Source organism: Lycium barbarum, chromosome 6 (assembly GCF_019175385.1).
Source record: "Lycium barbarum isolate Lr01 chromosome 6, ASM1917538v2, whole genome shotgun sequence".
In the NCBI taxonomy this organism is placed as follows: Eukaryota; Viridiplantae; Streptophyta; class Magnoliopsida; order Solanales; family Solanaceae; genus Lycium; species Lycium barbarum.
Genome location: NC_083342.1, coordinates 1,712,027 through 1,739,201, shown reverse-complemented (window position 1 = coordinate 1,739,201; position 27,175 = coordinate 1,712,027). Strand labels below are relative to the sequence as shown.

General features: G+C 32.8%; 1 protein-coding gene across 1 annotated transcript; it reads left to right on the top strand.

Annotated features, from left to right (window-relative positions):
* The first annotated feature begins 4,353 nt into the window (after positions 1-4,353).
* LOC132600412 (protein S40-4-like) lies at positions 4,354-5,257 on the top strand. Its single transcript, XM_060313566.1, has one exon. It carries the CDS (start codon positions 4,440-4,442, stop codon positions 4,914-4,916), a length of 477 nt encoding a protein of 158 aa, XP_060169549.1. The 5' UTR covers positions 4,354-4,439; the 3' UTR covers positions 4,917-5,257.
* The last annotated feature ends 21,918 nt before the right edge of the window (positions 5,258-27,175 follow it).

The following is a 27,175-nucleotide window of genomic DNA, read 5'->3' as shown; positions in this document are numbered from 1 at the left end:
AAGAGAAAAAATTACGAAGGTTCGACCTCAAATCCTTTCAACATACAGAACAAGATGCAATTTTGTTATCATTAGGAAGTGAAAAAAAGTGAATTTATGATGCGAAGAGGAAAGGGGGGCAAAAAAAACGGCCTAACTTGTTATACAAATTGTTACTATTATGATGCGGATTTATTGGCATAAATACATGAGGTGAATAATTCAACTGCATAGCAACAATCAAAGGTTACTAAATTTAAAGCTTTACTACATGGTTCAAGTGGTAAATTTAAACTTGATAAATCCAGTTTTTGAAATTTTTAGTACTGAAATTATAGGTTCAAGATATATTTTTTATTAAAATGTAGTGAACTTTCTCTCGCACATAATATATAAATATTATCGAAAATACTGAGTTCCATTATATCCGACGCGTAGCTAATAATCTAAACCTGCCACTTATCGCATTGTTCCAACAGAGATAACATTTGGAACATGGTTAATAGGATAGTTTAATTATGACAAGTAACTATTAAAAATCTGTCGACATTATTAGAAATTTCACACTCCTAATGTCCTAATGGATAGAATTTTATTCAAAGAAATGCTAGTTGTGTTAGGAAATAAAAATTAAATGCATTTGGCAGATATTTTTCATCTACCTTTTTTTTTTCGAAGTATCCACTTGGCATATTCTTAAAAATATATAACAATCTTTAGGAATACTTCACCTTCATCCTTCTTTTTTCAATGTATATTGATTAGCTTTTCAAATAAATAAATATCATTATCACAAGTAAAGCATGATTCCATTCAGTTCAACGTTCAACCAAACTCATTGCAAAACCACGCCAATGCAAAAATACCTGCATTTCAGTTTGTTCTTCGCACAAAATTTTAAAGGTCATTAGCATATTTATCCCACAAATTATTGAATATCTTTATTTTGGCTCTTGTCATGTTTAATTTAACTAACCATATTTAACTTTACATTTAATTGTTTGAAATATGCATTTTTAATCCCTTTACTTATTAGTACTTCAGTCTCAATATATGTGAAGTTGTTTGACTGGATAATAAAATTAAAACATGTTAAAATGAGCCACATAAATTTATAGAATTTTAAGAATCATCTCATAAAGGATAAAACGAGAAATTTAGAGTTAAATTATTACTAAATCTAAAAATGTAATTCTTTCGAGTATCACTAAAAAGAAAGAGTATCACATAAAAAGAAATAAAGGGAATAATAATACTCATAAATATTCAAAGATAAAGTATTAATTGTTATGTACATTTAATTATTCAAGTGTTATGTTAAACATATACTGATACTTATATTTGCACGCAATATACTTCTAAACTAGTACAAATATAACATATCAAATGTATTGAATCATACTTCTCCCGTTCCAAAATAAATGTTATTTTAGTAAAAATTACAGTCATTAAAAAATTAATATATATATATATAATGTAGAGTTTACTAAATTTTCCTATTTATTAGATTTTTTTAATATTTATCTTGAATTATTACGGTAACACTTGTTCTACGATTTTTTTTTTTTTTTTTTTTTTTTTTAAGATGACACTGGTGACTCTTTGGATCGATTCACAAGGATCAAATTGAAATTATCAACCATAGTGGGACCAAAAAATACATTTTCCAAAATTTAATATCTGCGATAAATTCAGATGAGAAAACAATAAAATATCGCGAGAATTTTTCGATTGTCGCGATGTAGAGGACAGAAGCAAGCCAAGAGTGAGCTGGCATACAAACTCTACACACAATCCAAACATGAGTGGTCCCACTTCACGTGCCCCCACACTCCCTTACAGTTTGTTGAGGTTTTATGATGCCACGTGTCGATCTGATTGCAGATCTGGGACACGTGTTCGGATATTTTGAGATAGCTTAACCATAGGGACAACACCAGGTGAGTCGACCCTCGGCTACGAGTCGCGACAAAAAAGCTTTTAATAAAAGCCCCTCTTACTTTGGGTTTTTTTTTTATTATGTCATCTATCTCATTTTATGTGACATTATTTTTTTTTAGAGATTTAAATTGTATGACTCTATGACGAACATTTTGTTACACTTTTTGTTTTAATTTATTTGAATCAATTTGATTAGGTATGAAATTTAAGAAAAAAAAAATTAAGAATTTATGGTTTAAAATGTAACACATATATTTTATATGAGTATAAATTATTCCCTAATATGAAAAGAAATCATTCTTTTCGGCATACATTAAAAAGAAAATAAGTACACATATATTAAAAAAAAAATGTATATAATTTTTTCACTAAATGAATATAAAAACAAGGTGAAATTTATAGTGTTTTTCATGTAATTTTCAAAAAATAAATTATAATCTTAAAATATTAAGTTAATCTAATATAATTTAATTTTAAAATTTAATTAAATTCACACTCAAAAAGCGAAAAAAGTGTCGATAAATGAAGAGAGATAACTATTACTCACCAGTAAGAGACAAAGTGGTGTTCCCAAAATGCTCCTTTGTCTTCTTTTTTGTCGTTATCCACAGGAAACTTACCTCCCTACGGACCTATCACTTGCTCGACACGTGGATTGGTAAAGAGGGAGTTAAGGTGAAAAACCACGTCCTGTCATAGTCACAGTAAAAGAGTGATTAATTAGTCAACAAAAAAAATCTCTCCGTCTTAATTTACGCGGTTAACTAGACGGTGAATTTTAAAAGAAACAGAAACTTTAGATCTTCAAGGTTTAAAACAGAACTTTAAATGTACTTATCCATTAGTATAAAATTAAATTATTTTTAGATTGAAATGACATAACTCAATCAGGCCCTTTTTTACATTATCGTGGTTACTAATATTAATTACTTCAAAATACTTGTTATTTTAAAAAATTAAGATATAATTAATCTTTTAATTTTTTTATCTTAGTATTAATAGGTATTACACACAAAACTATTAATTGCACAGCATAAAAAATCTAAAACGTGAAAAGCACAAGTAACATGAACTAATGAAGAATGCACATAATAAAGTTTATATTTATTGACGAAGGTTTGATAGGATGAAAAATTCATGATATAAATAATGGTTTAGTGAAAAGTTTTTTCTTATTAATATTTTTTTAAAGGACATATAAAAGGATATTCGATAACTTAAGAGGGAGTATAAGATGTGACAACTTTTATTGTAAACAGATTAAAAGTATGGCACATTTCAGATTATTAAAAAGAATATTGAATATGATAAACAGTTTATTAATCAAGCAAATAATTTATGAACTTAGGCGTTTGGTCATAGATACCAAAAACAAATTCACTTTTTTTGGAATTTTTGAAGATATAGTTATGTTTGGACATAGTTTTTAAAATTATTGTTTTTGGTGGAATATAATTGTAAAAAAGTGAAAAAAAAAAGTGATTTTTTTTTAAAAAATAAGTTTTTTGAGATTTTTGGCATTCCGGAATACAACTTCAAATTGTATTCGGAATATTTATGGCCAAACGCCCAAAAGTAAAAAAAGTAAAAAAAAAATTCAAAAAAAAGTGAATAATTTTTATGGCCAAACGACACCTTAATCTGTGTACAAAACATGAAAGCATGCCAAATAAGTGGGATTCAAACAGTAATACTATTCTTTTTTAATCTCAATATAGTTGAACTTGTGAAAGCAGATCAATTAACATTTTTATCAATTAATAATTATCCTCTCTGTCCCACAAAAATAAGGTTACAGTAGTACATTCGTCCTCCATAGACTCATTTTTGACTTCGGGGTACATTGGATATGTTGTTGTTTGTACCAATTAACGATAGGATAAAGAACTGTTTATAATTCATTATGAGTTATCTGGATATTTTTTTTACATTAACAACAGAGAGTCTTTCGGAAACAGGCGTCCTACCTTTCAAGGTGGGGGTTAGGTCTGCATACACTCTATCAGCCCCAGACCCCAGATTGTGAAATTCTACTGGGCTTCTTGTTGTTGTTGTAACAACAGAAATAATTAAACTCTTAAATTGAAAATGCGTCATTCAATCAGTAAACACATTAATTAAAAATGTTTTAATTCAATTAACAGTGACACTAAACACTCGTCATTATTTGAATTTATTAACATTATATTATGACCTCTACTTCCCAAAGTCCATACATATTTAACTTTTTATCACTTCTTAATTACCACTATATCAGAAGAATAATTAAGGTGGACCATGGATGGACTTCCTAATATCCATAAGGGCAAAACAATAATTTCACCCTTAAAAGAAGTTGCAGAGAAAATTTAAGAGAGAAGAGTGAAGAAGCAAGGACAGTTTGGACTTTAGGGAGAAAATCTTATCCATTTAAACCCCTATATAAACCACTTCTTCAAACCAGTAAACCATAAGAGAAAAAACAAAACATATATATATGAACTGAAGAAGAAACAAATACACTTACAAAATCATCATCAATGGCGGCATCAAAGAGTTATTTCGCAAGAGCAACGAACTACAGGTTCCTTTCAAGTGACCGTAACGTCGTTCCAGTAACATCCGATTTCGAGTTCGACGAATCCGAGGTCTGGAACAACAACAACAACGCGCCTTCGGCGGCGCGTGCGTCGTCACCGCGGAGAATTTCTAAGAAGCCGGCGCGTGATCGGAGCGTTACGGCGGCGGCGGCTTCGTTGCCGGTGAATGTGCCGGATTGGTCGAAGATATTGAAGGATGAGTATAGAGAGAATAAGAGAAGAGATAGTTATGATGATGATGATGATGATTTTGAAAGAGGTGATGACGTGGATGATAGGATACCGCCACATGAGTTTATAGCGAGGACGAGAATTGCATCGTTTTCTGTGCATGAAGGAATTGGAAGGACTTTAAAAGGAAGAGATCTGAGTAGAGTTAGAAATGCTATTTTTGAGAAAACTGGATTTCAGGATTGATTCATCTAACACTGAGAAATTAATATCTACTTTTTTTTCTTTTTTTTTTTTTTTGCCTACCTATTTTTGAGATGGTGAAGCGGTATGAGTTGTAATTCTAACGTTTTTTTTTTTTTTTTGCGAAATTTTGAGAGGAAGTCAATTCGAAAAAGACAAATTTCAGTTCTTTTTGTGATTCTCATATATGCTAGTTGTAATAGTATTATGATTTTTAAAATCAGATGTCTCTCTGTTCGTGTGCATGTAATTAGTAAATTTCGATTGATCTAATTGAGAATAGAGTGTAGGTACAAAAGAGTGTGGTACCTACTCTTTTTTTCGAAATTTTGAGAGGAAATCAATTCGAGAAAAGAAAAAAAAAAAAAGATCTTCTCTTTGTGTTTCTCATAATACTTTGTTCTTCGGTATTAAGCGTCGAATACGTTTTTACTTGTCACGTTCCGAATTTTAATTACTATTACTTACTTTTTTTCTGTATTTTTCCATGATCTTTTTCTCATTTTTTTCCACTTTTTTTTTTTTGGTTTTTTTTTTTTGACCTTTTTTTTGAGATGGTGAACCGGTTATTATTTGAGTTACTGATGCATTGTAATTCTAACGTTTTTTCTAATAAATTTTGAGAGGAAATCAATCAATTCGAGAAAAAGGAAAATTTTATTCTTTTTGTGATTCTCATAATAATACCTCTAAATTAAATGTATGCCAGTTGTAATATTAGTATATTATGTCTCTCTATGTCCATCAGTTCGAAAGTGAAAAGTTGAAATGAATGCAACGAAAAGTAAAGTTCTTTATTTAAATGGCCTTGGTGGGAAGGTGCATTTGTTTTTCTTTTTCAGATTTAGAAATTGGGATAATGGACAAATTAGGTCAAAGATAAGTGGGGTCATTAGCAAAAGCAAAAAAAGAAGTTGGTCCAGTTTGTATAATAATCAAATTACTAGTCCACCCTTTATAATAACCGACTTTGTTTAATTTAAGAGAATAATAATTGTGAAAGTTGATGAACATGCAGAGAAATTGTACAACTATTTCCTTCAATATTCAGTGACCAAAAAGTCATTTTTTTAAAATAGTAATATGATTAATTCTTGAATATAATTCAAATGACAATTAGTTTCAGTAAGACTTTATTTTTTTTTCTTAATTATGTGGAATAAATTAACAAAGACGCGTAATTTGCAACTATTGATGTAGCCTCTTGTTGATACTACTAGTCTTTCTCGCTATCCACTAGAAAAAACCCATCAAGATAGATTGAAACCCTTGCTTGTTTATCCTATGAGTTGATGGACTTGACTTTTTCTTTAGCCTCTCGGCTTCACCGCCGGGCCCTTTTAGAGGTACCAGTTGACTTCCCCACAAATACAGGTGATCTATGCATAGTCATTTCAGGTCCACATGGACCACCCTACCCACTAATGGACTATTGTGGGGGGAAGGCGAACGGGAACCGATCAAGAACCCGAACAGCTTGACTGACCTCTTCATAGTTCATTCATGTTAGCTGGGGATAGCTGGAACCAATCAGAAGTGCAAATTGAGCAAGCGAAGCTGGGAAACGGATCGCAGCGCAACGACTAGGACTCGTGTCGAAGGAATTTTGAGCGTGAGGTAACACTCATTCTGCGGCAAAGATCTGCAACTCTCGAAGGGGCCACCAACCGCCCGAATCACTATAGCAAATTAGTCGATGAGAACATGGCAATAAGACTATCTAATTGTGGTTTTGACATTAGTTACTTTCTTTGTTTCAATTTATATGACATTTTTAGTTTATTGTGAGTCAGTTTAACTAATGTTCATAGCTAAATTAGATTAAATTAACTCAATGCTTTTAAAATTAAATTTAAATATGAAAAAACTATACGAAAAGTACTATAAGATGCAATTCTACTCAGATCAATGCGATAAAAAAAATCATCTTAAATTATTAATCAAAAATAACATAATTTTCATCTCGAAAAGCAAAAAGTATCGACCGGGACGAAGGGAGTACTATAATAATATAATAATATCAATTACAGCTATAAAATTTATATTTTGCTATTGCACTCGATCTATATTGTAGATTATATATTTTGAGTTTGATAATAAATTGAGTACTTGAAAGTAGATTTTAGTATGTGTCCAGATGATCTTGAACTCAATATTTTTTGTTTAAATCCTAATAGCTTTTGCTTAAATTTTGTACGTATACTAAAATTTTCATAAATATCTATAATATTCTAAATTCAATACTGTACTGTACTTAACTTGAGATGATAGTAGAATGCCATAAACTTTAAAATTTCGAATCTGATTTTGTTCACTGGGTTTGATTCCTTTCTACTTTTCTTAAATCTTAATAAGCCATATTGGCGGATCAGGTTCTAATCTGTATCAAAGCTTAGTTTAAGCCTTAAGGCACGGAAAATTCACTTATTATCAATAATCTTATCTAAACTACTTAATTAATTAACTTATCCATATTACTAATCGGAGTGTTAACTACTCCTATTTTAATTGCATTATTATCCTAAGTAACAGTCTGGATATGCCTTCACTAGTAACTGGTACTGAAAATTATACTCTCTCCATTCCATAATAAGTGATTTTTTAGCTCATGTACACCCCTTAAAAAATTATTCACTCCTAGAAAATTAGCAGTGTTTTTATTAACTTACCTCTAATCAAGTTTTACTACTTTCCAGAAAAAGAAAAGATAATTAATGAATCTTGACTATTTAAATAAGGGTAATTTTGGAAGAATCTGCTCAAAGTTTTCTAAAAATCTTAAAATATCACTTATTTTTAAAAAATTAAGAAGCCTAAAAAATTACTTATTATGAAATGGAGGGAGTACCATACTGGACATGGTGCAAGAGCATAATAACCTTATATGGATTAGAGAATAACCAACCTTAATAACCGAAAAAAATAAGCACAATTTGTTAGCAGAAGAAAATTATTTATAACTAATTAAGTATAACTACTAGATATAGGTGTCTACATCAGTGTCAAATCAAAGTTCATCAAATGCCTATACTGGATTATGGTTGCTTTGCATTATTTATGAGTTTGCCCAGTGGGTCCATATTGTAAATGTAATGCTCAACAGGTGTGGCCTAAATTAAACAATTTAGCTCAAGACAACTACTTTATTTATTATACCTTAATGAGTGAGACCTTCTTTCTCTTTCATAAATTAAGATAACAGCTAGTAGCTTATAATAATCCAAGATGCATAGACGTGCCACTAGGAGTAGGGTCACCTATTCTTTTGTTTAATAGGCCTATCAAAATTCATCAATGATTAAGCATGTTTAACTATATCTTTGTTTTGTTGGTATCCAGATCAATTGGCACACACTTCAATTATTTTACTTGGTACGATATTAGGTTATTCAACCTGCCAAAGCTAAATCAGATTGCAAAACTATTCATATTCTTTGTCTCTTGATTGGGATTTGAGTAGGGTGCGCAAATCAGACAATGAAAATATAACAATCTCAAGCCCCAAGTCGCTAAGTTTGATCAGATTAATGACTCGCTCATTTATTAACTTACCCACTTGATCCCTGAATTCAACCTATATAAAAATGGGTTAATTTGAACTAAGTTGGCCCATGAAAAAACCTTGTCAAAATAGTTTTCTTTTTTTGTTTGATATATAAATTTAACTATAACAAAGAAGATATTTCTATTAGTTTTGTTTGATAATTAAACTATTTACCGGAAACAAAATAAGGAATTAAAATTTGATAAAAATTAGGCTAATTAGTTATGACTCATTATTTAGTCCATTTTGATCCGGTCCATCTCAATCCAATAAATTTTTGGATAGCGTCCGGCAATGACCCATTTATTAATTCAAACTTTTAGTTCATTTCATACTACCAAATTCAGCTCAATCATTCATTTGCACTCTCAAATCTAAAGAATACTTTAAAAGGTTTACACACATATCATTGATCATTAAACTAATGGTGCTTAGTTATGATATATTATTTTAAGTTGCTTTTTGTTTCTCCTTCTAAATTTAAACCACTCTTGGTACATTTTGGATTTCAATAACTATTAGTGTTAACTGTCAAAAACTCACAGTTTTAAGAATGAAAAACAGACTTTGTTACACACTAGAATTACCATCAAAACTTAGTGAAGATTGAAATGGCATTAGAAAAAGTTGCAATATGCATGAAATTATGGTTATTGGCTCATGTGTACCTACATATGAATCATGAATTTGAGCCTGATTTCTGGTCACCACACTTTCTTGTTTGACAGAGGAAAAAGAATAACTTGTTAGACAACAAGTTGCTTTCTTCACCAATCTACTTAACCTATACTCCTGCTACAAGCTACTTTTACAATTGTAATTGTATTTAGATACATTTCTTGAAAACTCAAATCAATATTTTGTGGAACTTAATTTTCACAATAACTAACAGAAATATTCTTTTTAAATATATTTTCAAAGCATAATCCAAATACATTACCCAACCAAGGTTAAATTTTCAAAACATCTAAACCCTGAATTCAATTCAATTATTCAAACTCCAAAACAACTAGAGAGCAAGAAACACAAATAAGACTATCAAGAATTGTGGCGGTATGATAATTAAGAACTCTCCACGCTTGACCAGACATCACGAGTTTTGTAAATAAAGAATTTCTTCGCAGAGAGATTTTAATCCCCTTAATGAATTTATTCATGTGGATTTGAATTAATTTAACTAGTGAATTTCGAATATCAAATGATTAAAAAAGAACGATTGGTAATCTTGTATGCCAATGGTACAAGTAACAAGTTTTTGGATATGCCAATGGCACAAGTTTGATACCGAGAAGCTACGCCAATAGTTTTCCTTCTAAAGTTGTCAAATTTTTTTTCCCTTCCAAGGTGTCAATTTTTTTATGAAAAGATAATTCATAATTCATTTATTAGCACTGAAAAGGCTACTTATTCTTGCAGCGACGTATCCCCTCAACCATTATGGGTTAAAATAGTACGTATGGACAATTGGAACTGACTTTTGTGAGAAAATGACTGCTCTTCCCATTTTCAACAAAGAAAAAAGAGAGAAACAAGTGTTGGTGCCATAATGTGCTCATCCAAAAAGCATAATCCTCAAACTCAAAAGCGAATATCCTAACAAAAAAAATTCAGTTTTCTTATACTTCACACTAAACGTGTCAATCGGTCCCGTTTAACCGGTTCAAACCGGTAACCGGACCGGTAAAACCGGTAGAATCTGTAAAATCGGAACCGATCGTTTATTTCTTACCGGTCCGGTTCTGATTTTTTTGAAACCGGAACCGGTTAACCCGGGAAAAAAAATTTAAATATAGCCGTTGCTGCTGGGCTTATTATTGGACCGTTGGCAACGGTCGATTTGCAAAAATGACCGTTGCCAAACGGCCATAAATTAATTCCCCCCCCCCCCCCCCCTCAACCCCCAAACTTTTTAACATTTTAACCCATTCCCCAACCCTTCTTCATTTTCATTTTAATCCACACCAATTCACTCTTCTCTTTCTCTCAAAGCTCAATCTCTCAATTATAGTTACTTTGCAATAATTAGCCACTTTAAATTTCTCTCAAATAAATATTATAGTCTTATTCTAGTTTCAATTATTAATTTTACAATTATAATATTGTTGGTGGAGTTGGTGATTTTGCAACAATCCGAAGTAGCTTTGGTGGATTTGCAATTCTAGCCGCCTTCACTTTGTTGGAAATTAATCCGGCAATTTGGTACCTTCGTTCCAACTCTATCTTTATTTTTCGCAATTTAATTCTAGCAATTTAATTTGTTGCAATTTATTTTCTTGTGATTTATTTGATTGTGATTTAAATTAATTCTATTTAATAATGGCAAAGAGATTTACACGTGGTGCCGGTAGTAGTAGTGGTATTGTTAGGAGTGGGCTTAATGAGGAAACATTTGTGGAAGAAACACCTAATTTAGGTATTGATGTTGGTGGAAATAATCCACTTTTAGGTCATGAGGCAATCTAACAACATTTTACCGACACTTTTAATGAAATTGATAATGATGATGATGATGATGATGATGATGAAACACAACCCCCCGAAAATCCCATAGGAGATACATGTCCTGCACAATCACATACACAAGACAAACCGCCTAGAACTCGTAAGCCAACTGCTAAAATTTGGAAATTTATGACTAAGGATAAGGAAAGCCAAACAGCTAAATGTACCATATGTGGATAAGTATTTTGCTTTTAGGCAAGGAACTAGTAAGGATGGTGGAACGAGTACACTAAATAATCATATGAGACTTAAACATATGGAAGTTTGGGGAGAGCAAACGGGTTCAAATGTGGGGGGTATTCAAATGACGATAGATCCACGAACTGGTAGAAATTTTAAGTATGACAAGAAAAAAGAGCGTGTAGAAATAGCTAAAATGGTAGCTTATGATTGTTTACCATTTTCCTTTCCCTCGGGTTTGGGGTTTGTTACTTACATTCAACGTTGTTATAATCCGCTATTTGAGGGTATTCCTAGAAGTACTTGTAGAGCGGATGTTATAGATTTGTTTAAAAAATATAGATTTTATTTGCGTCATGTATTTAATTCTTTAAATTGTAATGTTTCTCTTACCGCTGATTTGGGTCTTAGTCTTAACAAGTTAGATTTTTTTGCTATTACATGTCATTGGGTTGAAGACAATTGAGTTATGCAAAAAAGAATTATAACTTTTTTATATGATGAAGGAAAAGGTCGTCACGATAGAAAAATTTTAGCGGATTCAATGTCTACTATAATGAGATATTTTAATATTTATAGAAAAACACTTTGTATTGCTTTAGATAATGCTTCTAATAATACAAAGGCAATTGGTCTTATTGCGATATAATATCTTTATATTATTTGATATTATTTGGTAGCATATTTGTAGGGAGATAATTACCATATATTAGTTAGTTTCTTTGTTTTACTAATTACCATATATTAGTTAGTTTCCTTGTTTCACTAGGGTTCAAGATTGTATCCTATATATATTCTCTCTTGGTGAATGAATGAAAGAAGTCAAGATTGTATAGTTTCTATATGGTATCAGGCCACACGTTTTTTTTTTTTTCTCTTCATCGTAAATTTCCATGGCGGGTGACGCGGTACCTCCTCCACCACCACCGAAAATTGGGTCTAATTCTCCCCATTTTCTCGGTCCTCAAGACCGACCCGGGGACTATATCACGCCTACTCGTTTCAAGGTCGCATCAAATAACGCTGCCGTCGGTCAGCACTTTACTTCAGATCAATGGAAGGCTATTACGGGATTTTTTGGTAATGCTACAATTCCTGAAAATTGCTTGAATGGTAAGTTTGATGTTTTTTCTTGGATTATTGACACGGGTGCTACTCATCATGTTACCGGTGAGAAATCTTGGTTGTTTGATGTCCATACTGTTGATTGTTCTATTGGTTTGCCTAATGGTGAAAAGTTGCTTGCTTCTTTGGAAGGTTCTGTTCGACTGTCAGATAAAATCACCTTACATCATGTCCTTTGTGTGCCTTATTTACGTTGCAACTTACTCTCCGTCCCCCAACTTACTGATAATTTACATACTATTGTCTCTTTTAATTCTTATATGTGTGTTATTCATGACCCACTGAAGGAGCTGATTGGAACGGGAGTTAGGAGGGACGGACAATACTATTTTAGCAAACCGGACGGACGATACTATTTTAGCAAACCGGACGTGGTGCAACATGTGTCTATTGTCGTGGCAACGTCCGCATTGGAATTGTGGCATCGACGATTGGGGCATTCTTCCGAGAGAGTAGTTAAGTTGCTTCCTCATGTCAGTAGTGATAAGAGTAGTTTAGCAAAGGATTGTGAAGTGTGTTTACGTGCTAAGCATCCTAGAGACAAATTTTCTTTAAGTGATAATAATGCATCTAGAATATTTGAGAAAATACATTGTGATTTGTGGGGCCCATATCGCCATGTTTCGTCGTGTGGAGCTCGTTATTTTTTAACAATTATTGATGATTTTCCCGAGCTGTTTGGATTTACTTGTTGGTTGATAAAACAGAAGTGTTTCCGATGTTTATGGCTTTTGTTGCTATGGTTGATCGACAATTTAATCAAACAATTAAAGTTGTACAAAGTGATAATGGTACAGAATTTAATTGTTTGATCGATTATTTTTCCGCCACTGGTATTTTGTTTCAAACCTCTTGTGTGGGTACTCCGCAACAGAATGGAAGGGTAGAGAGGAAGCATAAACACGTGTTGAATGTTGCGAGGGCTCTCAGATTTCAGGCCAATTTGCCTATTTTTTTCTGGGGTGAATGTGCTCTTGCTGCATCTCATCTCATAAATCGTACCCCCACACCCAAATTGGAAAATAAAACACCTTTTGAAATTTTATTCAATAAACCTCCTTCTTTTGATGCTATTCGTACTTTTGGGTGTTTGTACTTTGCTCATAATCAAAAAACTCAGGGTGACAAATTTGCTAGTCGGAGCAGAAAGTGTTTGCTTGTGGGATATCCATTTGGTAAGAAGGGGTGGCGGTTGTTTGATCTTGATACGAAGGAATTTTTTGTCTCTCGTGATGTAAAGTTTGTGGAGGATGTGTTTCCTTTTGCTTGTCCGGAAGATGTTAATATTTCGTCTAGTTTTTTTGATGAGGGTGCTGAAATTGATCGTGATTTTATGGTGTACGGGGATGAATTAGGGGGCGAAGTTGATAGTTCGGAGGCTGCCAGGCAGCAGCCGCAAACCACTGCCCAACCAGCGCCTGCTGGCAGCCAGGCCGAGCTGCAGCCAGCGGCCACTGTCCAGCCCGCTGGGAACCCAGCGCCAGCTGCCAGCGAGGCTGAGCGGCTGCCAACAACCACTGCACAGCCCGTTGGGAACCCAGCGCCCGCTGACAGCGAGGGGGGGCAGCAACACCATACCCCAGTCACGAATATGGAAGGTGGCTTGGGGCGTGATTTTCGGGAGAAATTTCCCTCTGTTGTGCTTCGTGATTATGTACACACTCAGTTTTTGCTAATAGTCCGTCCCCTACAACTCCTGTTAACAATCAATCCTCAGGTACTCCCTATCCTTTCGCACACTATATTAATTGTGACAATTTTTCTGTAAATTATCGTAAGTTTCTTGCAGCTATTATTTTGGGTAAGGATCCTAAGACCTTCAAAGAAGCCATAAAACACGAAGGTTGGAGATATTCAATGAAAGCAGAGATACGTGCATTGAAAGACAATGGTACATGGACTTTGGAACATCTTCCTCCGGGTAAGAAAGCACTTGGTAATCAGTGGGTGTACAAGACCAAGTTTTTGTCAAATGGAGATGTGGAACGACTCAAATCGCGCTTGGTTGTGTTGCGAAATCATCAACAAGAGGGGATTGACTACAATGAAAGTTTTGCTCCGGTCGCCAAGATGACTACTGTTCGAGCCTTCCTAACCATTGCAGCATCCAAAAATTGGGAACTTCACCAAATGGATGTTCATAATGCCTTTTTACATGATGACCTTGATGAGGAGGTGTATATGAAGCTCCCTCCCGGGTTTGAAAGTCCAGATCCTACGTTGGTGTGTCGTTTGCGCAAATCGCTGTATGGGTTGAAACAGACCCCTAGATGTTGGTTTGCAAAATTAGTGACTGCTTTGAAAGGGTACGGTTTCCTTCAATCTTATTCTGATTATTCTCTTTTTACATTTACTAGAGGGAATATTCAGATTAATATCTTGGTTTATGTTGATGATCTTATTATTTCTGGGAATGATTCCGCTGCATTTGCAACTTTCAAAGCCTATTTGAGTGATTGTTTCAAAATGAAAGACCTTGGGTCTCTCAAATATTTTTTGGGTATTGAAGTAGCTCGTAGTTCATCAGGGTTGTTTTTGTGTCAACGCAAGTATACTCTTGATATTATCTCTGAAGCAGGATTGTTAGGTGCAAAGCCAAGTGGGTTCCCTATTGAGCAAAATCATAAACTTGGCCTTGCAAATGGAGATTTGTTGTCGGATCCGGAGGTCTACCGTAGATTAGTCGGGCGTTTGATTTATTTGGGGGTCACTCGACCGGACTTGGCATATTCTGTTCATATTTTGTCTCAATTCATGCAAGAACCCCGGATTGAACATTGGGAAGCGGCCTTACGAGTGATCCGTTGTTTGAAAGGCACACCAGGACAAGGTATTTTATTACGTGCCGACAGTGAGTTGACTTTGCAGGGATGGTGTGATTCTGATTGGGCGGCTTGTCCGCTTACTCGTCGTTCGTTGACAGGTTGGCTAGTATTTCTAGGTCAATCTCCCATCTCTTAGAAGACAAAGAAGCAGCACACAGTTTCTAGATCTTCTGCAGAGGCTGAATATAGGTTCATGGTTGCAGTCACTTGTGAGTTGAAGTGGCTGAGAGGTCTGTTGTTGAGTTTAGGTATACAACATCCCAGGGCGATCAAATTGTTTTGTGATAGTCAGTCCGCTTTGCACATCGCGAAAAATTCGGTTTTCCATAAACGAACAAAGGACATTGAGGTAGATTGTCACTTTATTCGTGATGCAATTAATGAAGGTTTGATTTCTCCGTCACACGTTTCAACATCTTCACAATTGGCAGACATTTTTACCAAAGCTCTCGGCAAAACTCAGTTTGACTTCTTGCTTTCCAAGTTGGGCATTTTTTATTCTCATGCTCCAACTTGAGGGGGGGTATTGCGATATAATATCTTAGAAAATTTTTATAATGCAACTCTTGCTTTTTGTAGACAATTCTATCCCGCGGTAATTGGAATTTTAGCCTACTTAGCGGAAATAGCTAGAGTTTTACAAGAGTATAAATATAAACTCGGTTATCAAGCGGCTATTTTTGAAATGATAATCAAATTTAAGAAGTATTTTTTTCCCATCCCAACTTTATTTATTTTGGGTTCTCTTTTAAATCCTTGTTTAAAAGTGTCTTATACTAAAGCATTGGTTGGTCAAATTTATACATTTTTAAAAATTGAACCGGGAGTTCAACCATCTTTAGCTGAAGCTGAACTCGCTATTGATGATGAGTTTAGAAAAGTTTTTACTCATTATTCTAATTTGGAAGAACGTGCTACACCCGTTGCTCCACGCCCTACTACTTCTCAGAGTAACAAAAAGGGCTTGTCGGGTTTGTCGCATTTAAAAGTTTTACATTCACAGCCAACTTCTTCTGGTAATGCAAACTTTGATGAATTTAACTTTTATTTGGTGCAGCCAAATGTGGATATTAAGGAACTGGGTGAATTGGACGTCTTAGCATGGTGGAAGAAGTACAAGGCAAGTCATCCAATACTCTCAAGAATGACTCGAGATATCCTTACGGTTCAAGTATCAACCGGGGCTTCGGAGAGCGCATTTAGCCAAGGAAGACAACAAATTGGAGACCATAGACATTCATTATCCGGCTTTAGCTTGCAAGTACTAGTGTGCATTCGCGATTGCATCAGATCGGAGCGATGCAACCAAAACTCAGAAGCGGAGGAAGGCGAAGAGGAAGAAATTGAAGATTTGATAGCAAGTGGACCGGACCAAATGGAAGACTTTGAAGATATTTCCATGGCCGAATACGATATGGGGGAAATTAACGAAATGATTCAGAATTGGTGATTTTATTATTCTACTATTTCTTTACAACTCATGTATTATTTGCAAGTTAAAAAAAATTACAACTTGCAAATAAATGTTATCCAAGAATGAATAAAATATATGGCTCATTGAGCTTTCTTCTATTTACTTGTGTTCATATTTTTACTTTTATTAAGTTAGGAATATACCTAAAATATACTAAGAATATACTTATAATATACATCTACGTAAATTAAAAACTAGAAAGTTATATACTTGAAAAATAACTAAAATATATTAAGAATATATATTATAGTATACATATAATATATATTAAGGATATATAGTATACATAAAATATATTTGGAATATACTTATAATATATAGTATACATATAACTATATAAGTATAACTTAAACATATATATATATATATATATATATATATATATATATATATATATATATATATATATATGTTTAAGTTATACTTATAGTATACATATAAGTATAGTATACATATAATGTATATTAAGTATACATATAATATATATTAAAAACATATAGTATACATAAAATATATTTGGAATATACTTATAATATATAGTATACATATAACTATATAAGTATAACTTAAACATATATATATATATATATATATATATATATATATATATATATATATATATATATATATATATATATATATATATATATATATATATGTTTAAGTTATACTTATAGTATACATATAAGTATAGTATACATATAATATATATTAAGTATACATATAATATATATTAAGAATATATAGTATACATAAAATATATTTGGAATATACTTATAATATATAGTATACATATAAGTATAACTTAAATATATATATATATATATATGTGTGTGTGTGTGTGTTTAAGTTATACTTATAGTATACATATAAGTATAGTACACATACAATATATATTAAGTATACATATAATATATATTAAGAATATATAGTGTACATAAAATATATTTGGAATATACTTATAATATATAGCATATAAGTATAACTTAAACATATATATATACTATATATATATATATATATATATATATATATATATATATATATATATGTGTGTGTGTGTGTGTGTGTGTGTATACTATATGTAGTATATGTATACTTAAACATATACTATATATTATAAGTATATTCTTAATATATTTTAGTTATTTTTCAAGTATATACACGTATATGCTGTATTGCTGACTTGCTGTTAGGCTGTTAGTCAGTGAATATTTAAACTTTACTTATAAACTTATATAACATATGTAAATATACCTACAATATAAGTATAAATACTATAATATATATATATACTATACGAAAAACAAAAAAAAGAAGGGGTTTTGGACTGTTTGAACCGGACCGGTTCCGGTTTGGGGTTTCAAACCGGTAAACCGGAACCGGTTAAACCGGAAACCGGCCGGTTCCGTAACCGGTTACCGGTCCGGTTCCGGTTAAACCGGTTGACGGGCCTACTTCACACTCAATTTTTTTTATCATGTGTCTCACAGAAACTAATCGTATGAGATTCCATTTTGTCTCACATAATATAAACTCAAATCTTATATTTTTGAATTTACTAAATTTTACACAACTAATGTCCATAACGTGAATCACAAAATAAAATTCTTCCTCAAACTCAAACCTCTTTCTTCAACGTGTTACTTGTTTTCCAAGAGAAAAGATCAAAAGATGGGGTATAGAAGTTTCTTTAATTAAAAAATGAAGAAGCATTTTCTCAAGATATTTTATTTTTCGTTGACGTAGTTAACGGGTGAAAGAGAATTCAGCAGGGTAATTTCTCGAATGGACAACCTCTTTTTGTTTGTTTGTAACAAAGCCGTCAATTCATAAAAAGTCGTTAATGTCAAAAATATCCCAAATAATGGATATCCAAAATATCCCAAAATATCTCAAAATATCTCATGTCCTGTTTCTCTATAAATAGGATGCACAGATGTAATGTTGAAAGAGCAGAAGTAATATAACCTAATATCTCTCTACATATTCTCTCTACATATTTCTTCCGTATATTTACTTTATAGTTATTATTTTATAGCACGTTATCAGCACGAGACTCTGTCATCTCGAGCAAATACTTTACAAGCCTCGAAGGTATTGATTTCTTTGTTTTCCATTACTAATGGCAAATCTTTCTAGACGTGAATTTGTAGCCTTAGATATATCCGGCAATAGCTATATGTCTTGGATTCTTGATGCCGAGATTCACCTTAATGCGATGGGTCTGGAAGACACCATCAAAGATAAAAACGAGGCATCAAATCAAAACCGTGCTAAGGCAATGATATTCCTCCGCCATCATCTTGATGAGAATTTAAAAATGGAATATCTCACGGTTAAAGATCCTCTTACGCTGTGGAATGATCTGAAAGATAGATATGATCACCTGAAGATGGTCATACTTCCACAAGCACGTTTTGATTGGCTCCATTTAAGGTTCCAAGATTTTAAATCTGTTAAGGCATACAATTCTACTATGTTTAAAATTATTTCTCAATTGAAATTATGTGGTGAAAATATTACTGATCTTGATATGTTGGAGAAAACATTCTCCACTTTTCCTGCCTCGAGTATGCTCCTGCAGCAGCAATACCGAGAGATGAAGTTCAAAAAATATTCTGATCTAATCTCACATCTTCTAGTGGCTGAACAACATAATGAATTACTGATGAAAAATCATGAAAGCCGACCCACTGGTACTGCCCCATTCCCTGAAGTGAATGAGGCAAATTTTCGCCATTCTAGGCGTGGAAGAGGTCGTGGCCCCAGTCGTGGTCATGGTCGTGGTCGAGGAAGGAATTTTAATCATGATTCTCGTTTTGCACCATATAATACCCTTCAGCACCAGTAGTGTAAAAGGAAGGATGAAAAGCATGAAGTTGTGCAAAAGAAAAATTCAGAAAATAATTGCTTCCGATGTGGAGGAAGAGGGCACTGGTCACGTACCTGTCGTACGCCAAAGCACCTTGTTGAGCTATATCAAGCCTCCCTCAAAAGGGCAAAAAAGGATGCCGAAGCAAATTTTATTTCTGAAGATAATGTTGAGCCCATGCATCTAGATGTGGCAGATTTCTTTGAACTCCCTGAAGGGAAAATAGATCATCTGATCGGTGATGGATATGTATTAACTTAGATATTTCATACATGTCATTTGTATTATCTAATGTGGTTATGTTTCCATATATATATAATAAAGTGTGTGAAATACTTTGTCTAATCAAAATATCTACTTCGATGTTTACTTTGCCTATTCTTTCGTTTTGAAGAATATATGGAAAATCCTCAAATATTATTTGGATCAATGACAAATCATGAAGATATTTGTGTGATTGATAGTGGAACAACGCATGCTATATTCAAAGATGAGAAATACTTTTCTCAATTGCGTAGAAAAAGGGGAAATATTAATACAATTTCTGGCAATTCGAAATTAATTGAAGGCTCCGGAAGAGCTACTATATTTCTACCTAAGGGGACGAAACTTGTTATAGAAGATGCACTATTCTCTTCTAGATCCCCAAGAAACTTGTTGAGTTTCAAAGATATCCGCCGTAATGGGTATCACGTTGAGACATTAAATGAAACAAATGATGAATATCTTATCATTACAAAGAATGTCTCCGGCCAGAAATGTGTTTTGGAGAAATTACCAACTTTGTCTTCTGGCCTGTACTATGCAGAAATTAGTACAATGGAAGCACACTCAATCGTAAACCAGAAGTTTAACGATTCAGGAACTTTTGTGCTTTGGCATGACCGAATGGGTCATCCTGGATCAATAATGATGAGACGAATTATTGAAAATTCAAAAGGGCATCCACTTAAGAACCTGAAGATTCTTGAAAGTAGTGAGTTTTCATGTGTCGCTTGTCATCAGGGCAAATTGATAACCAGGCCATCACCAATGAAAGTTGACATTGAATCCCCTGCTTTTCTAGATCGTATACATGGGGATATATGTGGACCTATTCACCCATCTTGTGGGTCATTCAGATATTTTATGGTTCTAATAGATGCGTCTTCGAGATGGTCTCATGTGTGCCTCATATCGTCTCGCAACCTGGCGTTTGCGAAATTATTGGCACAAATAATACACTTGAGGGCACACTTCCCAGATTATCCTATAAAGGCTATACGTCTTGATAATGCTGGAGAATTTACATCCCAAGCTTTTGATGATTATTGTTTATCAGTTGGGATAAAGGTTGAACATCCTGTAGCACATGTTCATACCCAAAATGACCTTGCTGAGTCATTTATTAAGCGTGTGCAATTGATAGCAAGACCATTACTTATGAAAACACGGTTGCCTACAACCGTCTGGGGTCATGCTATTTTACATGCAGCATCTCTTGTTCGTCTTAGACCGACTCATTATAATAAATACTCCCCGTCACAATTAGTATTTGGTCATGAACCAAATATTGCTCATCTCCGAATCTTTGGCTGTGCTGTATATGTGCCTGTAGCACCACCACAACGCACTAAGATGGGCCCCCAAAGAAGGTTAGGAATATATGTTGGGTTTGAATCACCCTCCATTATTCGCTATCTTGAGCCATTGACGGGAGATTTATTCATTGCCCGATTTGCAGATTGTCGATTTGATGAAACAAATTTTCCACAATTAGGGGGAGAGAGAAAAGAAATCAAAAGAGAAATTGCGTGGAGAGTTCCATCACTATCTCATTTTGATCCACGTACCCCTATATGTGAGCAGGAGATCCAGAAGATCATCCACTTACAGAAAATAGCAAATCAAATGCCAGACGGATTTACTGATTTGAAAAGAATAACTAAGTCGCATATCCCTGCAGAGAATGTGCCTATTCGAATTGATGTTCCAAAGGGACAATCTACTAGTGTCATAGCCTCTGAATCTCATCCACGCCTAAAGCGTGGTAGGCCATTGGGCTCCAAGGATAAAAATCCAAGAAAAAGAAATACAAACAATGATCAGAATGACACTATGAAAGGATCTCATGAAGAGATTCAAGATCTGATTAATTCTGATATTCCTGAAGAAATCAGCAAACCCGAGACTTCAGTGAGTGAAGAACTATATCGTTCGAAAATTATGGTGAATAGTGTTTTTGCATATAATGTTGCACTAAATATTATAAAGGGCAGTGAGGATCAGGAACCTCAATCTGTCGGAGAATGTCGACGAAGATATGATTGGCCAAAATGGCAAGAAGCAATTCAATCAGAATTGAATTCACTTGCTAAACGTGAGGTTTTTGGACCTGTAGTCCAAACGCCTAATGGTGTAAAACCAGTTGGTCACAAATGGGTCTTTGCACCGAAAAGAAATGAGAGAAATGAAATTGTGCGATACAAAGCACGCCTTGTTGCACAAGGATTCTCTCAAAGACCCGGCGTCGACTATGAAGAAACATATTCACCAGTTATGGATGCTATAACATTTCGATACCTCATGGGTTTAGCTGTCTATGAAACCCTTGAAATACATCTTATGGATGTGGTTACAACTTATCTTTATGGTTCACTTGATAATGAAATTTATATGAAAATTCCTGAAGGATATAAAATGCCTGAAGCATTTGGTTTAAAGTCTCGGGAAATGTATTCAATCAGATTACAAAGATCATTATATGGTTTAAAACAATCAGGGCGTATGTGGTATAATCGCCTAAGTGAGTACTTGATAAATGAAGGATATATAAATGATGCCATTTGTCCATGTGTTTTTATTAAGAAAACAAAATCAGGGTTCATTATACTTGCTGTTTATGTTGATGACATAAACCTCATTGGAACTCCAGAAGAGCTCCAAAAGGCGATTGAATATTTGAAGAAAGAATTTGAGATGAAAGATCTCGGAAAGACAAAACTCTGCCTTGGTCTGCAAATTGAACATTTCGCAAAAGGGATCTTTATACATCAATCTGCCTATACTGAGAAAGTTTTAAATCGGTTTTACATGGACAATGCGCATCCTTTAAGTACTCCTATGGTTGTTCGCTCACTTGAAGTGAGCAAAGATCCGTTCCGACCTCAGGAAGAAAACGAAGAGCTACTTGGTCCTGAAGTACCATATCTTAGTGCAATAGGTGCACTTATGTATCTTGCTAATGCTACAAGACCTGACATAGCATTTTCTGTTAATTTGCTAGCAAGATATAGCTCTTCTCCTACACGGAGGCATTGGAACGGGATTAAGCATATATTGCGATATCTGAAGGGAACTAGCGATATGGGTCTGTTTTATACTAACAAAGGTAGTACAGATCTTGTTGGTTATGCAGATGCAGGTTATTTATCTGATCCACATAAAGCTCGATCTCAAACGGGCTATCTGTTTACATGCGGAGGTACTGCTATATCATGGCGATCGACCAAGCAGTCCATTGTTGCTACTTCTTCAAATCATGCTGAGATAATCGCTATTCATGAAGCAAGTAGAGAATGTGTGTGGTTGAGATCAGTGATACATTTCATCAGAGAAAGATGTGGCTTGAAGTGTGATACAAAAATACCAACAGTATTATATGAAGATAATGCTGCATGCATAGCTCAATTAAAAGGAGGTTTCATAAAAGGAGATAGAACAAAGCACATTTCACCAAAGTTATTTTTCACACATGATCTCCAGAAGAATGGTGATATTGATGTGCAACAAATCCGTTCAAGTGACAATCCTGCAGATTTGTTCACTAAATCTTTGCCAACTTCAACTCTTGAGAAGATGATATTCAAGATTGGAATGCGAAGACTCCGACATCTGAATCTTGGTCTTCGTCAGGGGGAGTGAAATACGTGTTGTACTCTTTTTCCCTTAACCAAGTTTTGTCCCATAGGGTTTTCTTGGTAAGGTTTTTAATGAGGCAACTCTCAAAGCGTATTATTAGATATGCGCACTCTTTTTCCTTCATTAGGACTTTTTCCCACAGGGTTTTTCCTAATAAGGTTTTAACGAGACACATCATCTATTAATGGATATCCAAGGGGGAGTGTCAAAAATATCCCAAATAATGGATATCCAAAATATCCCAAAATATCTCAAAATATCTCATGTCCTGTTTCTCTATAAATAGGATGCACAGATGTAATGTTGAAAGAGCAGAAGTAATATAACCTAATATCTCTCTACATATTCTCTCTAAATATTTCTTCCGTATATTTACTTTATAGTTATTATTTTATAGCAGTTAAGCCATTTCTTATAACAAAATTAACAATACCAAGCCTAATATCAAATAAATATTACTTGAGATTTTCAATTATGATTTAAGTAAATATGTAAGATCGAAAGCCAATTGAATAAGAAATTTCTGGATTTTAAACTGCACATCTGATCTTCTTAAGTTTTTTTCTAACTCCCGCATATTCCTGGAGTAACACCTATCAATACTTCAAGCTCCATCACAAAGACATTTTTGTTCAAATTTTATTATTGCCTTAAAAATGACTATTAATGTCTAAACACTAATCACCTAAGCTAATTTTTTATAGATATTTCTGATAAAAAATGTTTTCTCCTTAATATGCCATTGATAATGCGATTTATATTAGCCGGGTCAGTAAATTTGAAACATTAAGTAGGCCTTTGGCTAAAGGTTTCAAATATTTTTTACTTTAGTTGTAACTTATGAAAATGAAGTTGAAGATGAAATTGTGTTTGATTATGTTACAAAGAGTTTGAAATAATGTAAATAACTTCAAAAGCGAAGGTAAGTTGAAAAGTAGGTTATAAATTGCTTTTCATATTTTAAAAATACAAGTTCAAGTTGAATTCGAAATTTTCATGACTAAGTACTGATTTCAAATTAAAAAAATATTTCAGAATAATTTTTATTGTTAAACGGGTCATAATATATAATTTAAAAGAAAAGTTGAGGTCCTTGATGAAGGAAAGTAAAAATGGGGTTGGGGGGTGTTTTGGAAAAGGATAGAGCAGTTGTGGAATGCGTGAATAAGATAGTTAACCGACACGTAAGCATTGATAAAGACAGAAATAATTATAAATAATGAGTTTGCCTGTCGTATTCGAAAAGAGTGACGCATTTCGACTTTATGTTATGTGATATATAATGAGTTTGAGTGTCGACACTTTACTGTTCTTGTTGTCATCTTCACAACTCATATAACTCAATTTCATGTTTAAACGGTGCCGCGTTTCTCATATTCTTAATATAACTAGACGGCTTATGCCCGTGCGCACTTTAGATTATAGTGCATTTATGTATATGTAGTTGTCTTTAAATAGTGATTATATATATAGAGTATATGTTATGTTTAAACCATGATTAATATAACATTATAGTTTATGCTCCGTATCTAAAATTTTATTATATTAATGTTTGCTACGAATACAAAATCGGCAAATTTATTAATATTTTTTAAAAGAGAAGACTTGTTGTAGAAATTGATTTTCTATCTAAACGAAGAAATACTATTTTTTAATTGTTGGTAAATATTCTCGGTATAGCTCATTTAACTTGTCATGTTGTCTTTTGCATTAAATTCTATCTTATTTTAAAATATAAATATTTTAAGTATATTTAGTGAACATAATAACTAGATTTTGTCAATATGGGATACTATGTTCAAAACACGATTAATATAACATGATAGTTTGTGCTCCGTATTTAAAACTTTATTATATTAGTGTTTGCTACAAATTCGCATTGTGTTTAATATGGGGCCCACATTTTTTTTAACATTGTTTGTTTTTTAAATATGAGATTCACTTTTTTTTTTCTCGTGACTTTGGATGTGGTGGGTTCCACTTTTATTTTTTAATACTGGATGGTGTTTAATATGGGGCCCACAATGTGGGATTCATTTTTTTTTATATATATATTGCTTGATTTTGTCAATGTGGGATACTATGTTCAAAACACGATTAATATAACATTGTAATTTGTGCTCTGTATTTAAAACTTTATTATATTAGTGTTTGCTACGAATACTCACGGTGTTTAATATGGGGCCCACAATTATTTTTTTTTAATATTGCTTGATTTTGTTAATATGGGGTTCACTTTTTTTTTCCCGTGAGTTTGGATGTGGTGGGTTCCACTTTTTTTTTTTTAATACTGAATGGTGTTTAATATGGAGCCCACATTTTTTTAATATTAGTTGTTGTTTAATATATATAGGGCCCATAATTTTTTTTTACAATTTTTTTTAATGGGCCTGTTTAATATGGGGCCCAATTTTTTTATTTTTTTTATTTTTTTTATATATAATATGTTCAAAACACGATTGATATAACATTATATTAGTGTTTGTTACGAATACGCACGGTATTTAATAAAGGGCCCACAATTTTTTTTAACATTGTTTGTTTTTTTAATATGGGATTCACTTTTTTTTTTAATATTACTTGATTTTGTTAATATGGGTTAACTTTTTTTTTTTCCGTGAGTTTGGATGTGGTGGGTTCCACTTTTTTTTTTTAATACTAGATGGTGTTTAATATGGGGCCCACAATTATTTTTTTTACAATTTTTTTTATGGGCATGTTTAATATGGGGCCCAATTTTTTTTTTATATGTACTATGTTCAAAACACGATTGATATAACATTGTAATTTATGTTCCGCATCTAAAACTTTATTATATTAGTGTTTGCTACGAATACGCATGATGTTTAATATGGGGCCTACTTTTTTTTTACTTTGTTTGTTTTTTAAATATGAGATTCACTTTTTTTTTTATAATACTGATTGATATTTAATATGGGGCCCATAATTTTTTTAAAATATTAGTTGTTGTTTAATATATATGGGATCCACAATTTTTTTTTTATAATTTTGTTTAGGGCCTGTTTAATATAGGGCCCAATTTTTTTCGGAAAAGGTCCAAAAATACCCTTAAACTATTGAAAAAGGCTCATAAATACCCTCATTCCATCTTTTGGTCTAAAAATACCCTTCCATCCACCTTTTAGGTCTAAAAATACCCTTAAGGTTTGTTTTTGGCTCAAATATACCCTTTAAACTAACAGAATATGTTTTTTTGTTTTTTTTTTCGGAAAAGGTCCAAAAATACCCTTAATCTATTGAAAAAGGCTCATAAATACCCTCCTTCCACCTTTTGGTCTAAAAAAATATGAACGAAATATGTTTTTTTTTTGGGTTTTTTTTGCATTTCATGAATAAAAAAATGAAATAGGAAATTATAATTTTTTTTTACATTTCGTGTATTAAAAAACAAAATAGGAAATTATAATTTTTTTTTCATTTCGTGTATTAAAAAACGAATAGGATAAAAAAAAATTAATTTCGTTCATATAAAAACGAACTTGGAAAATATATATACCAACGAAATAAAAAAAAATATATATATATATATATATATTTTCCAATTTCGTTTTTATATGAACGAAATTAAAAATTTTTATCCTATTCGTTTTTTAATACACGAAATGAAAAAAAAAATTATAATTTCCTATTTTGTTTTTTAATACACAAAATGTAAAAAAAAAATTATAATTTCCTATTTCATTTTTTTATTCATGAAATGCAAAAAAAACCCAAAAACAAAACATATTTCGTTCATATTTTTTTAGACCAAAAGGTGGAAGGAGGGTATTTATGAGCCTTTTTCAATAGATTAAGGGTATTTTTGGACCTTTTCCG